The 15,054-nt window shown below is 37.8% G+C and overlaps 1 protein-coding gene across 1 annotated transcript in view; it reads left to right on the forward strand.

Moving 5' to 3' along the window:
• The window catches only part of AK8 (adenylate kinase 8), a 159,229-nt gene that overhangs the window by 63,026 nt on the left and 81,149 nt on the right, over positions 1-15,054 (forward strand). The window contains exons 6-9 of the mRNA XM_044659686.1: positions 225-306; positions 425-496; positions 3,846-4,046; positions 11,459-11,590. Of these exons, the coding sequence (XP_044515621.1) occupies positions 225-306; positions 425-496; positions 3,846-4,046; positions 11,459-11,590 (487 nt within the window). The remainder of the gene's footprint in view (positions 1-224; positions 307-424; positions 497-3,845; positions 4,047-11,458; positions 11,591-15,054) is intronic.

Below are 15,054 nucleotides of genomic sequence, written 5' to 3' on the forward strand. Positions count from 1 at the left end.
TTGCCTTTTTCTAAAGGCAAAAGGATAGAGGGAGACACACAGATGAGAGAACTAGAAAAGAATGAAGAGTAAAAGGCAGTGATAGAAGACTGGTCGTGAAGGGTACAGTGGAATGGCTTTGTGTTCTGTGATTACATTTGTGCCTTAGGATTTTATTCATTTCTATATTAAGGGTTCAGATTGTTCTCATTTAAGAAATTATCTTTCCTGATTTTTCTGACTAGGGCTGGATTTTGGATGGCCTTCCTGAAACTCGAGAACAGGCACTGAGGTTTCAGACTTGTGGAATCTGTCCCAGGCATGTCAGTAAGTAGATTCAGTCTTAGGCTCACACAATATTCATATTCCTCCAATACAGAAACAAAATAGAAAGTTGGTATCTTTCACTCATTTTGTTTTAAGACTTTTTTCTTTCTCTTTCTAGTTGTGCTGATTGCTCCAGACACTGTACTTATTGAGAGAAATCTGGGGAAAAGGATTGATCCTTTCAATGGAGGTAATGCTATTGTGAGCTCCTTGAGGTGTATTCCTATCTCATAGCACATAGTAGATGCTTAATAATTGTTGGCTGACTGACTGACTTATTCCTACAACTGAATCTCCTCTTATGGATAATTTAAAAAATAGGATGGCAGACAAGAATCAGACAAAGATGGTAGAATCAATTGGGTAAGGAAACCATACTGTGTTATGGTGACCCTTTCTTACTTTGCTCCTATTTTGTTCTAAGATTCATAAACCCACAGATTCATAAAATATGAAACAAGTCTAATTAAACATTTCCCAAACTTACTTGCCAATTCAATTAAACAAATATTTATTAAGCTATGGTTTTTGGTACTGAGTGTACAAAGGCCAAATGAAACAGTCTTTGCTCTCAAATGACTTACATTCTATTAGGAGAACTTATCTTCAGTCATTTTAATTGTGACTGATTCTTCATGACCCTGTTTGGGGTTTTCTTTTTTTTTAAATTTTGCTTAATTAAAAAAATTTTTTTCCATGGTTACATGATTCTCATTGCCTCCTTCCCTTCTTCCCTCTCCCCTCCTGGAGTTGAGAAGCAATTTCACTGGGTTATACATATATTATCACTCAAAACTTATTTCCATTTTATTCATTTTTGTAATAAAGTAATCTTTTAAAACCTAAACTCATTTGGAGTTTTCTTGGCAAACATTACTGGAGTAGTTTGCCATTTCCTTCTCTAGTTCACTTGGCAGATGGGGAAACTGAGATAAATAGAGTTGAAACATTTTTGGATTTGAAACATATTGATAGAACCCATAGACACCAATCTGAAGAGTCCTGAGCATGTAGAGTCTCTTTGGAGATTAGGAATGGTTAGGGAAATTTTAGATTGAGATTGAGGAGATTAAGCTTATTTTTATGCCCAAATTTTGTGGTTTGTAGCATTTTTAATACATACATAATTTACTCTCATATTTTAGAGGGCAACATATTTCTAGTATTAATTCTTTATCATAGATTCACTATTTTTTTTAAACCCTTACCTTCCGTCTTGGAAGTGGTAAGGGCTAGGCAATGGGGGTTAATTGACTTGTCCAGGGTCACACAGCTGGGAAGTGTCTGAGGCCAGATTTGAACCTAGGACCTCCCGTTTCTAGACCTGGCTCTCAATCCACTGAGCTAGCCAGCTGCCCCATAGATTCACTATTCACATCTCATGGAACACATTTTGGAACATACTGATCTAGTCCAATTTCTTTATTTTTAAAATTCACATTTAATCATATTTAATTATTTATATATCTAACCACATACTAAATACTATTTATTTATTTATTTATTTCTCCTTTTAGGAGAAGAGTAGGAATCATAGATGTTAAGAGCCTTGCCCAAGGTCATCTTAGGAAGCTACCTTTAACAGCTAGATAAGGGGGTTTGGAGAGGACTTTCTTTCCTCAACCCAAGCAGGTGCCAACAAGTACCCTTTCCCTCACATTCTTCTATCAAGCCTCCATTCTTTCTCTTGCCTCATGCCTGATCATGATCATGATCTCCTCACCCTATGGAAGGGAATTCTGAATCCCCATTTAATTGGACCCTTTGACCCTCTCCCCTCTTTCTTTCTTTTTAAAAAATCTTTAATCTTAGAATCAATACTATCAATTGTTCTAGGGCAGAAGAGTGGTAAGAGCTGGGCAATGGGGGTTAAATGATTTGCCCAGGATCTCATAGCTAAGAAGTGTCTGAGGCCAGATTTGAACACTGGATACCCCCATCTCCAGACCTCGCTCTCTATCCAATGAGCCACCTCTCCCTCCTCACCCTGCTTTCTAATGATCCTCCTAGATACCCCCATCTCTCCTGCAGAGTGGTAGTGGCTACTCACTTTGATGAGCAGAAAACCACCAATTACAATTCTTCTGAAAAGATGGAAGGCCTCCAGACCTTACCATCTGCCCTTCCACTAAATCCTTCAGGCCCCTGAGCCCTATTATCTATCCTAGTGCTGAACACTTAGTACTTCTAGATCTTTTCACCCACCCTACAACTGCACTTTCCTGTGAGCACTGTTCCCTCCTCCTCCCCAGTTCCCAGTAAAGTCTGAGGTCCTCAAGAACCAGGAGTGTCTTGCTTTTCTTTTTGTGTTTCCTGATCTTAGCATAGCAACTGGCATACTGTTTTCAATTAAATGCTTCTTCATTCATTCAGGATTAAGTCTATCTCAGGCCCAGGGCTTCATCTACCCATCCACTCCAACATTTTGATTTTATACGTTATAGAGCAGAAAGGTGAGGACGTCCTTTCTCTGTGGCCTCAGGGCCCTAAAATAAAGCAGGGGTGGAAGCAGGAGACTCATGGTAACTGCATAAACAATGTATGGCATTCTGGGGAACAATGTGTTAATGATGTGAGATTGTGACTTCAGGGATGTGGTTTTATGACTATGGACTATTGTTGGGATAGTCAACTGCACATCTTACCTTAGTGAATGGAGCAGGGCAATACATGAAGTCGCTAATTGTATCTGAGGTTCTTACACTTCTTCAGGGAGGGAACCTACTAGGGTCAAAGGGAAATGGCTTTTTCCTCCCCTCCACCTGGAAAGCCAATGTCTGAGGGAGGTAGGGAACAGTGGCATGGGTAACCCAAAGTGGGAAATAATTCACAAAATCATTTCTATTTGGCTTGGGAATATATTATAACAATTTGCTTTGTTTTGTGTCAGTAGACACTTTCTTAAGGTTTTGTTTATAATGAAGGTCTCTACTAGTTTTCATTCAGGAGTAGCATTGACTTCTGGCTCTCTTTCAAATAAGGCTGTGTTTTCTTCAGTGGCAACATGTGATTATTTATCTCTTTCAAATATACTGAGGCAGAGAGAAGTTGAATTCTTGCTCAATCTAATAAAATCCAAGGGAAGACCTGGGGGATTGAACTAAGAACTTGACCATCCCCTCCCATATTTGTTGAATGAATAGTTGAATGAATGTTGGATCATAATCAAACAATAGAGATGAAAGATTTCTAAGCCTTATATTAGCAAAAGTTTAGTTCAATATAGAAAGTGTAGGCAGATGGTTTATCTGGTCCTCAATGGTCATTGCTTTGATGATTTAGAGCAGTGATTCCCAAAGTGGGCGCTACTGCCCCCTGGTGGGTGCTGCAGCGATCCTGGGAAGCAGTGATGGCCACAGGTGCATTTATTTTTCCTATTAATTGCTATTAAAACAAAAAAAAATTAATTTCCAGGTGGCTAAGTAAAATTCTTTCTGGAAAGTGGGCGGTAGGCCAAAAAAGTTTGGGAACCACTGATTTTAGAGCAATTGCTTTATGAAAGTCTTTTGTTCTAATAGATTTCCATTCTTATTTTCCAGAGGTTTATCACACAACATTTGACTGGCCTTCGGATCCTGAGGTGCAGAACCGGCTGCTGGCACCATTAGGCATTTCTGAGGAAGAGACAGCCAAGAGGCTAATAGAGTATCACAGAAACATTAATAGAATTCTCCCTTCTTATCCTAAAATTTTGAAGGTCATCAGTTCTGACCAGCCTTGTGTGGATGTCTTTTACCAAGGTAAATATAAACTCAAACATCATTTGAAATATTCCATCAAATCTGGCCTCAGACACTTTCTGACTATGTGACCCTGGGCAAGTCACTTTAACCCTCATTGCCTAGCCCTTTCCATTCTTCTGCCTTGGAATCAATATACAGTATTGATTCTCAGATGGAAGATAAGGGTTTAAAAAAAAAGAATATTCCAGAGCTGTTCAAGATGACCCTCAAAATATAGTAACATCTTATTTATCCAGTGTCTTTATAACTATAGCTTTGAAAGCTTACTTATTTTTTAAATGTATTTTTATTTTTTTTAACTCTTACCTTCCATCTTGGAATCAATGCTGTGCATTGGTTCCAAGGCAGAAGAGTGGTAAGGGCTAGGCAATGGGGGTTAAGTGACTTGCCCAGGGTCACACAGCTAGGAAGTATCTGGGGCCAGATTTGAACGCAGGACCTCCCGTCTCTGGGCCTGGCTCTCAATCTTCTGAGTCACCTAGCTGCCCCCACTTTGAAGGCTTATGAAATGCTCTATGCACTTTCATCTCATCTGATCCTCACAACAACCCTATAGGGGAGGCATTAGTACTATACAGACATTATCTTCTCAATTGTGTGGATGAAGAAATTGTGATTCAGAGAGCCTGAGTGACTAGCCCATTGTCACACAGCTAGCAGAGGCCAAAAGCAGAATTTTTGAGTCTGGGTCTCTTGTGACATCACTTCCAGGAACTGCTTCATCACTATTCAAAGTTCATAAAAGACCTGAGAAAGAAGAAAGTAAAAAGTCAACATCTCTTAGCAGTTTGCATTGCTTCTAGAGGCATCTCCAGAGGTCTGTGATTTGTCAAGATGGATGTATCCTCCCTCCACTGACATTGATCACAATCCTATTGGGCCTTAGTAGACAGTTTATGAGTTTCTTGAGCCAAAAAAAGAAATGGCCTCATAGACAATCTTCCTGTAATAACTTCTGTGTACCATTGAATAAAGCCCTCAGAGAGTAGACTTAGTCCATTGCGAAGGTCCTTACTTAGAAGCCTTTCTACCATGTGACCCTGGGCATGTCACTTAACCCCCATTTTCTAGCCCTTACCATTCTTCTACTTGGAACTAATATACAGTATTGATTCTGAGAGAAGATAAGGATTAAAAAAAAAAGTCTTGTCTATCCTCTGTAGTGGGGTTGGCAAACCTTTTCCCAGTTCTAGTGCCCAGAGGGCAAATTCAAGCTGTCTGTGAGCCTCCGGCATTACCAGAGAGAGCTGAGGGAGAAAGTGCTTGCTTTGGGCACCTGGATAGAGGGGCCCAGCAGCAAAAAATGTCCTCCCATGCTGGGAAAGGAGAGAACGGAGCAGCTCTCTGAATACTGGCTCTATAGGTGTGTCATGGCTTCACCAATGCTGCCCTATAGGATATACCAAAAGGATTAGGCTCAGCTAACAGCTTTTTTTTTTTTTTATCAAAACATCATATATTTACTATGTTAAAAACATTAAATAAAAAAATAGGTTTCACAAAATCCAAAAAGCTAATTCACTTTTCTCAAAGAAGAGTCTGTTAGTTCCTGAGTTGGAACTGTTTCCTTTTATTTTACACACAATTCTTTTTTTTTTTTTTAACCCTTTCTGTCTTCTGTCTTAGTAACAACTCTAAAACAGAAGGGCAAAGCTTAGAGGAAAGGATCTCCTTGTACAAAAGCATTTATAGCAGTTCTTTTTGTGGAGGCAAAGAATTGGAAATTGAGGGGATGTCCATCCATTGGGGAATGGCTGAACAATTTGTGGAACATGTTGGTGAAGGAATAACTATTGTGCCATAAGGAATGATGAACAGGATAATTTTAGGAAGAGCTGGAAAGACCTAAGTGAACTGATGCAGAGTGAAATAAGCAGAACCAGGAGAACATTATACATAGTAACAACTATATTGTGGAATATTCAACTGTGAAAGACTTAGCTACTCTCAGCAATACAATGATCCAGGACAGTTCTGAGGAATTTATGATAAAGAATGCTGTCCATATTCAGAGGAAGAACTGTTGGAGTCAGAATGCAGCTCAAAGCATGATATAGTTCACTCTAGTTTATTTGTATTTTTATTTTAGGGTTTTAGTTTTACATGAGTATTCTCTTATAACAATGACCAATATAGAAATATGTTTTGCATGATAATACATGCACAGCCCAGATCAAATTGCTTACCATCTCCCAGAGTAGGGAAGGAGACAAACTGGATCTTATAACTTCAGAAAATAGAAAAATTGTTATTACATGTCATTGGGAAAATAAAATAACATTTTTTAAAAATAAGGGATATTGCAATAGAGTTTAAGTGACTTGCCCAGGATCATACAGCTAGGAAGTGTCTGAAGTCACATTTGAACCCAGGTCTTCCTGACTCCAGGTCTGACCCTTAATCCATCATAGCACCTAGCTGCCCTTTATGTGCAGTTTTAACTAGCATGGTTGTATGGTCTTTTAGACACAAGCCAATTTAAGCATTACATGGTAGATAAAGAAGCCCACTTTGGAGTCAAGTGCTGCTTCTTGGACATCCTGGCTCTGTGATCCTGGGTAAGTTTCTCAGTACTCCCAAGCAACTCTCCAAGATTATAAATAGAACACTTCTAGATTGACACTGGAAAAGGGAGGCCTCTGTCAGGGAAGCTAGCTCCCTACATCTCTGAAATACCAGGTTTGAGGCAAGAAGATCAACAGGATGTCAGGAAATGGCCAAGAAGCTAATGGAAAATCATAAAAACATTAATAACATTTTCCCATTTTATCCTAAAATTGTGATGGCCATCAGTTCTGACTAGTTTTGTGTGGATGTCTTCTGCCAGGGTAAATATAAATTCATGGTATCATTTGAAATATTTCAGAGTTTATCATCAAAATAAATACCCATCCAGTGTCTTTATAACAATAACTCCTGAGGCTATTGAGGCATTATATCCATCTCAGCTACTTGAGGGCAGGGATTGTCTTCTGCCTCTTATTGTATCCCTAATGCTCAGCACAATCCCTGGCAAATATGTAAGGTGATTAATAAATGTTTGTTGATTGATTGGAGAGAAGGCAGCCACACTGCCAATAACAAAAAATGATCATGACAATGTCATATGTAAGATTTGCTCTAAATGGACACATGACTTGGATACCAAAGGTCACATCATTAATAAATGAGAGGAACGAAGAAGAAATTTCCTTTCAAATATATGGAAAAAAGAAGAATTCATGACCAAATAAGGGGACAAAAAGGAAAAAAAAGCAGTTCTGACTAAAATTTTAAAGAATTTGCACAAACAAAACTAATTCAGCTAAAATTAGAAGGGAAACAAATTATGGGGGAAAAAATCTTTGCAGTAGGTTTTCCTGACAGAGATCTCAATTCCAAGATATATAATGAATTGGTTCAAATTTATAGGAAGTATCTTTTCTCAACTGACAAATGGTCCAAAGATATGAACATGTACTTTTCAGAGGAAGAAATCCAGGTTATCAAGTCATATAAAAATGCTCCATATCACTAAAAACTAGAGAAATATAAATGAAAGCAACTTCAGAATCCATCATATTGTAAAAATGACATATGTTGGAGGGGCTTCAGGAAGAAGGCTGCCTCATGTAGTCCTTGTGGCTGTGAAGTGATGAAACCATTTTGGAAAGCGTTTTGTAACTATGCCTCCAAAAACCCCTTTGACGATATCCTTACGAGGTCCATTCCCTAAAGAGATCAAAGAAAGAGGAAAAAGACTAACCTGTCCAAAAATACTTACAGCAACTATTTTTATACTGGCAAATTACTGGAAAGTAACAGGGTGCCTACCAATTGGGAAATGGCTAAACAAATGATGACGTCTGAATGCAATACTACAATTGTGCCATAAGAATTGATGGAGGGGATAGTTTTATAGAAACCTGGAAAAACTCAGATAAAGTGATATAGAGTGAAGTGAACAGAACCAGAAAAATTTCTATAATAACAATATGTAAAAAAAGGAACAAATTTGAAAAACTTAAAAACTCTGACCAGTGCAAGATCTAACCACAGTTCCAGAATTCCAGTGTGCCACCCAGCTACTGGCAGGGAGATGTGGAATAAAACATAACATTTTGGGATGGGGCCAACATGGGAATAGTGTTACATAACTTTTTTTTTCTCTTTTTTTTCCCAATGAGGGATAGGGGAAGAAGAGAAAATTCATACTTGTTAACCAAAAAAAATGTTTTAAAAAGAAATTATAGGGGGTGGTTAGATGGCTCATTAGATTGAGAGCCATGCCTAGAGATAACCTAGGGTTTTGGAGAACTTAGGTTCATATTTGACCTCAGACACTTCCAATCCCCATTACTTAGCTCTTACCATCCTTCTGCCTTGGAACCAATACACAGTACTGATTTCTAAGACAGAAGATGAGGGTTTTAAAAAATAAAAATAAATAATAGTAAAGGAATAGACCAGAAAAACTATAAAAAGTAGACTCAACATCTCAAAAAGTTTGAGGTGATTTAATTTGGGAGCAAGGAGTTTTGTTCACTTTAATAGGTCCCTGAGCGTATCCCTGTATCTATAGTGTAGGTAGTTCAATAATTGCTGTCATTAATGATTATTAATGTCATTTATGTCATATAATGTCATTATAAGTTATAGCGAAAAAAGTAAGATTATGTTCAATATTCAATTCAAGAAAGAGTGTGATATGTTTTAGAAAGATTTCCATCTCAAAGGATAAACACTTAAAAATACTAAAAACTCAACCTTTGGTTATCTGGAAAATTCACATTACTTGTTTCCTATAGGTTCTGGGTACCTAAGGAGTGTCTGTATGTAATCTTGTCAACACAGACAGAGCAATACAGAAAACTGAGGCAATTATCTGAATAAACCTCTTGAAGAAAAGATTTAGGTTTTGAGGGATTGAATTATCCAGGTCAGACACTCATAAGCAATCACCCTTGATCCTGTTACCCATGTAGACATAGCCTTGCTAGCCATTTTCGAGGCATTTCATTGAAGAAGAGCTATTGTATGAGGGAGTGGGATGAAGTAAGCTGACTTTGCTTTGATGAGTTTTCTGAAGGTTGATTTTTACTTAAGCAATAACTGAGGTATAATCCTGTATTCTGAAATTGAAGAAGGAAAAAAAAAACACCCAGAGTGGAAAGTCCAGAGAATACTACACTTTAAAAAATCCCAGTCTTGTGATTACTTATAATTTTCTAGTTATTTTGCATCTCAAAAGGATCTTTAATAACAAGCACTGTACTTTTAAGATAAACAGCCAAGAAGTTATATTATGCCACGATTCTGAATTTATACATTAATTACTTCCAAATTACTTAATTAAATTTAAAAGTTCATATGATTGTTCATAAAGAATTCATGCTTCAAATTGTAAATAAAAATGTGAGTGTCTGAATATTAATTATTATTAATTAATAATGTAGAGAGAGATAAATTGAAAATTGGAATAAAAAAATAATCTCTAGTTTGTTTTTCCCCCCTCCTCTTTGCAGTGTATCAACCAGGCAGATATTTTAAAAAGAATAATTAGACGTTGAGATTGTCTGGGGGATCATTATTTCTAATTAACTTAGTTATTTACTGTAAATTAAGCACCATTTGTAAGCAGCCTGCTTTGCCTGTAGTGTGTATGCTTTTAGGCATTTTGGATTGTGGAAAGGACTGAAGATAAAGAATCTTACTCGGCAAGCTTTTCCTTATTAGAATAGTGATAGCAGGCAGTGAAAAGAGTGTCAGTTCTACCCCGTCTCTGAGGTTTCTAGCTATGTGACCCTGGCAATTCACAGAATGTCTCTGGGCCTCAGTTTACCCATCAAGAAGATGAGTAGGATTTACCCTTTAAGGCTTTTTGAGATTTCCTCCAACTCTGCCATGCTATGATCTAAGGTTCCTTCCCGCTCTAATGATTTATGTTCTAACATCCTATGGACTAGGGTCTCAGTTAGCTATTATGTTCTAACATTCCTTATTCCTAGACTCTTCCAGATTCATTATTCTGTATTTTAACAATCTGTGGTCGAAAGTCTCTTCCATTTCCAATGTTTTATGTTCTAACTTTATTCTGTGGTAACTTTCAATGCAGTGTTCTGAGATCTCAGTTTCAGGCTGAGTCCCCATCCAGGTTCTGTGGGCCTGTGAAGACTATTGACTATGAAATCCCCATCGTTTCAATATTCGGGAACAGTTCCTCCTTTTCGAAGTGTCCCATTTCCTAAAATCAGGGGCACCTGCATCTCCTCCTTATTAAGTCCTTTACCAGAGGAGATTCCAGAAATTCCATTTAGAAGGGTCATGGAAAGAAGTTATTCTGGGACCAAAGACTCTTATTCTTACATATAGACTTGCAATCTAATTGCCTTTCCAGACCTCAAAGCCAAAGTTCCCTCAGAAGGCCTGGATAAGGAGAGAGGCTTCTGGTTTCAACAGGGGGGCCTGCAACCTTGTAAAGTGTCTGCTGTTAGATCTCCAAAGAGTCTGCCTTTTCACTGGGCTGATGAGCCTGTCTCTCTTCCTCCGGTGCTCATCCCTCTGGTTTCTGGTGGTCTCCCTTGTTTTCTCTCATGACTCCCCGGCCCCTGAAGCACGCTGCTGTGTTAGTCACCTCATTTCCAGGAGTACCTCACCTCCGTGTTTCCATTTCTCTTTGTTCATCAAATGCCATGCACACCCTACTCAGTCCTGTGGAGCTAAACCCCACCTTCTCCCTGACCTATTTGATCATCGTCTCTTTGGGGACCTGCAACAAAGTTTGTGTCACTGGAGTGCAGCTGCATGGATTATTCTTCACAAATCTCGCCGTCCTTTAGAAGTTCCCAGGAGATAGGCCCTCGGACTAATAAATTTATTAGAACCCTCCATCTAATACCAGGCATGATCAGTAGAAATCAAAAGCAGATTCTGACAAGGGAGAACAAAATCAGTCTGGGGGCTTCCTGCCACCCTCTCTTCTTCATGCTAATAATAATAATAATAATAATAAAGTATGAGGAAGTCTACAATCCCGTTTAATTTTTTGAGTAATCACCGTGTGATGTTATTCATGTACAGTCTGCATACCAATAACAAGTATTTTGAACAGGGGGGAAAGAATAGCCCATGGAAGCCACTGTATTTTATAGAGATTGCCGGGAAGTGCTCAGGTGCGTCTGTGGCTTCTTCTGAAATTAATTGCTCCCGTCCTCACCCCTCTGCCTTTCCTAAGTCCTTCCATGGAGGGCAGCGTCCCTGAAATATAATTACTTTCCCCTGCTGCTCTGGTGGCTACTCAGCAGAGATACAGAGCTTCCATGGTGTTTCAAAAGAAAGGAATAATTGTTCCCATTAAGCAAAGGTGTGGGAAGTTGCTTTCTTTTTATTTGGGACCTTGAATTTATTATCCCTATATCCTTTCTCTCCAGCTCTGACCTATGTCCAAAGCCAACATCGATCGAATGCTCCTTTTACTCCAAAGATTTTGCTTTGTGGACCCACAGGCAGTGGGAAAAGTCTGCAGGCAGCTCTCCTTGCTCAGAAATATGGCATTATCAATAGTAAGTTTCCAGCAAATATGTCCCATTGCCCTTCTAACTTTTTTTTCAAGGGGGGGAACGTTTATCTTTTTTCTTTCCTGCTACTTGTTCATAACATTTTTCAGTTAGTCTATCATTCCAGAATAACTTTTTTCCCTGAAAAGATATTACTATAAAAATATTAACCAAATAAAACCATATATCCAGGTCCAGATCAGTTAGAACATTTTTCAAGTCATCATTTTTATGCCCTTTTGAGTGGCAGTTTTGTGTGTGTGTGTGTGTGTGTGTGTGTGTGTGTGTGTGTGTGTGTGTGTGTGTGTGTTATACACCAGAGATGCCCTCACACTTTGAATTCTCCATCGAAACTGTGGACCTTGCAAAATGTGGGCTCGCTTTTTTATTTACTTATTTATTTCTGGTGTCATGCAACGACCTCAGCCCAGGGTGGTGTTTACAGGCCAACAATTTTTGAACTGGATGGAGACTTTTTGCTGTATACCATTTCAATAAATATTTCACCAGAAGGAGAGAAGATATTGAAATGAGCTCTCCCGGCCTTTCACAGGGTGGTCCCAGGTGGCATTAGATACCAGCATGTGTTAAAAAGCATAAAGGATTTAAAAAATCAGAGGAAATAGTACCAGACTGGGCAGTGTAGTTGGTGAGAGTTAAAGGCCTTGCTTCAAACTCTTTGCAACACTGAAGCAACCTCCATTTTATTTTTAAAGAAAATGGGTAAAGTTACAACCTGTCTCCTCCACCCAACTTTCAACTATTGGAAGTTTCTAGTGGATCTTTCAATTGATCAAACATTTAAAAATTCAGTTTCTTTTGCTTTACACACCAAAGGTATTCAGAATAACCGGGGTTAATGTCTCCGTGTTTACGTGTATGAAATGAATGGCTGGTCAGTTATCCATTATATTTGATTAGTAAATGTACATATTCTGGCCAAAATTTTGATTTTTCCTTTTTACAGTAAAAGGTTGTTGGGTTTTTTAAGCCTGATTTGTCTAGATAATATTTCCTCTATTTTCTTTGCTTATATAATCAGACTTGTAAGATTTTTTTTAATTACTAATCTCCTAGTTGTAATTAATAGTGTATTGATACTTCGTAACAGGAATAAGAAATGCAGAGTCATCCTTGGTTTAAAGATGCTTTTGTAATATGTATGTATTATTATGCCTGTACCTGTGCAGTTACTTTAGCAAACACATTAACAACAGAATGAAGATCTGCTAAAACACAAATTGTGCTAGATTTTTAAAAATGTGTAGATTAGTGAAATGTTAGTTTATCCTTAAGGAATTATCACTCTGTTTTATTTTTCCTTGTACAGTATATTTCTTTCAGTAATATTTTTATTTAAATTCTTTCCCCAAAAACTAATTGCATAGAAATGAATTTCACTGGTGAGATTTTTCCAAAAAAGAAGCTAAAAATGACCAATTGTCATTTTTCCTTTTCATGTGGTTATTTCTTGAGAATATGTAAGAATAGAAGTCTTTTTGTTATCTTGGACAATTAAAGACTTGCATTTAAAATATTTTACAATTTACAAAGCTGTCCTCAATCAATTTAAGACAACTTAAGTAAATGCTGTTCATTTAATAAAATAAAATAAATTCAGCTAGCTAAGATTTGGGGTAAACTAGCGCCTTTATAGAATTTCTATGCTAAGATACAGAATAGCCGCAGCAAGTTAAAAGGATTTTTGTTGTGTGTGTGTGTGTGTGTGTCTGAAATGGCAAAAGCTTTCTCTTTTGTGCCAACCCCTGACTTGATCTCCTTACACATACTTATTAACCACCAAACAACACAACTTTTCCTTAAAATCTAAGGAAATCAGGGGCAGCTAGGCAGCTCAATGGATTGAGAGCCAGGCCTAGAGACAGGTGGTCCTGGGGTTCCAAACTCTGTGGCCCTAGGCAAGTCACTTAACCCCCATTGTCTAGTCTTACTGTTCTGCCTTGGAACCAGTATACAATATTGTTTGTAAAACAGAAGGTAAGGGTTAAAAAAGCCCTGAAAACCCAAGGAAATCAGAATGGGCAGACTTCTAGTCCTTCTAGATGTATTGAGTGACTCCTGTCTTTAGAACTTCAGATGAGAAGTGGGAAGATGAAGAAGATAACAGCTCAGAAGTCTTCTTTAGACACTGCTTCTAAAATTTGAATATTCTTATGTAGTTAATATTGTTATCATGTGGGTATTGGATACAAGTACAGGGGTAAAGCAAAGACATAAAACAAGAGGATTTGAAAATGAAACACAAAGGGCATCGTCTTAGGAGAGAGTGGACCTGAGCTGAAAATGGGTCCTTTTTCTAGCGTCTTGCCTGATATAACTGTATAAATTGCAGTTGTGAACTTATATCCCTGTTATAAAAAGCTGCAGAAGCATAGGCTTCTAAAGCTGGAAGGGACCTTGGAGATCATCTCTATCCAAACTCTTCATTTGAAGATGGGAAAGCTGAGTTGTGAAACTTACCCAACTTCATAACAGTCAGTGGTGAAGCTCAAGTCTCTGAATCTTGAAACTCATCCAACTTTATCCTGAGCCTTTTTTCTTATAAAGTCCTATGCCCAAAAGGAAAAAAAAAGTGACTTGACCTCTTTCTTTTCTTTATTTCATATCCTTTTTTGTTTTTTTTCTTCCAAACTTTTAGAGTTTTTATGATGAAATAAGATCCTAAAATATCCTTTTCATTAATATTACAGTAAGTTTTTTGTAATGCAATTGCTTTGGACAGACTAATTTGTTAGTTACCATCACATACTCATGATGAACAAAATAACGGGTAACTAATTTTGTTGGTATAGGAGTCCTCAGTTTTTTGCATGTAATTTCATTAGTACTATCTGCTTCAGGTTCAATTGTAAAATACATTATTGGTAAAACTAAGATTAGACTATGCAAATAGCAATTAATGTGAAAACCCAGTAGCATGACTTAATAGCCTAGTAAGCATTGCTCCTAAAGATATTACATCGATAAATGTTAGCAGTGTAAACATGACCACATCAGCCATATTTTGAAAATTACTCACTAGTGACCACCCTGCCCCAGAAGTGATTTGCCAATGGAAAGTATTGTCCCCGTAACCAGCAATCAATACTTCCTGGCTCTCGTGCACCTAACTGTTTGTACATAATAACATGGACCCAAGATTACCTGGGACCCATCTTTCAGAACTGTGCTTAGTTGTTTCTGGACTAGATTTTTTTGTTGCCACTAAGTCAGAGAATATCAATTTTGTTCAGTAATTCTGAGTTTAAACTAGGCCCTCCCGGATTTCCAATTTTGGTGACATATCTTATTAGTGTCTTTTCTCTTACCTTCCATTTTTAATATGTTCTTCACCAAATGCATGCCTTTTCATTCCACAGCCCTTGCTGCTCAGCTTCTGTATGGTATTTGTTTTTGCTTGGCCATACCCTCATACAGAAAAGCCCTTTTATTTTTTTCTGCCTGCAGTG

This window comes from Gracilinanus agilis, chromosome 2 (genome assembly GCF_016433145.1).
Source record: "Gracilinanus agilis isolate LMUSP501 chromosome 2, AgileGrace, whole genome shotgun sequence".
In the NCBI taxonomy this organism is placed as follows: Eukaryota; Metazoa; Chordata; class Mammalia; order Didelphimorphia; family Didelphidae; genus Gracilinanus; species Gracilinanus agilis.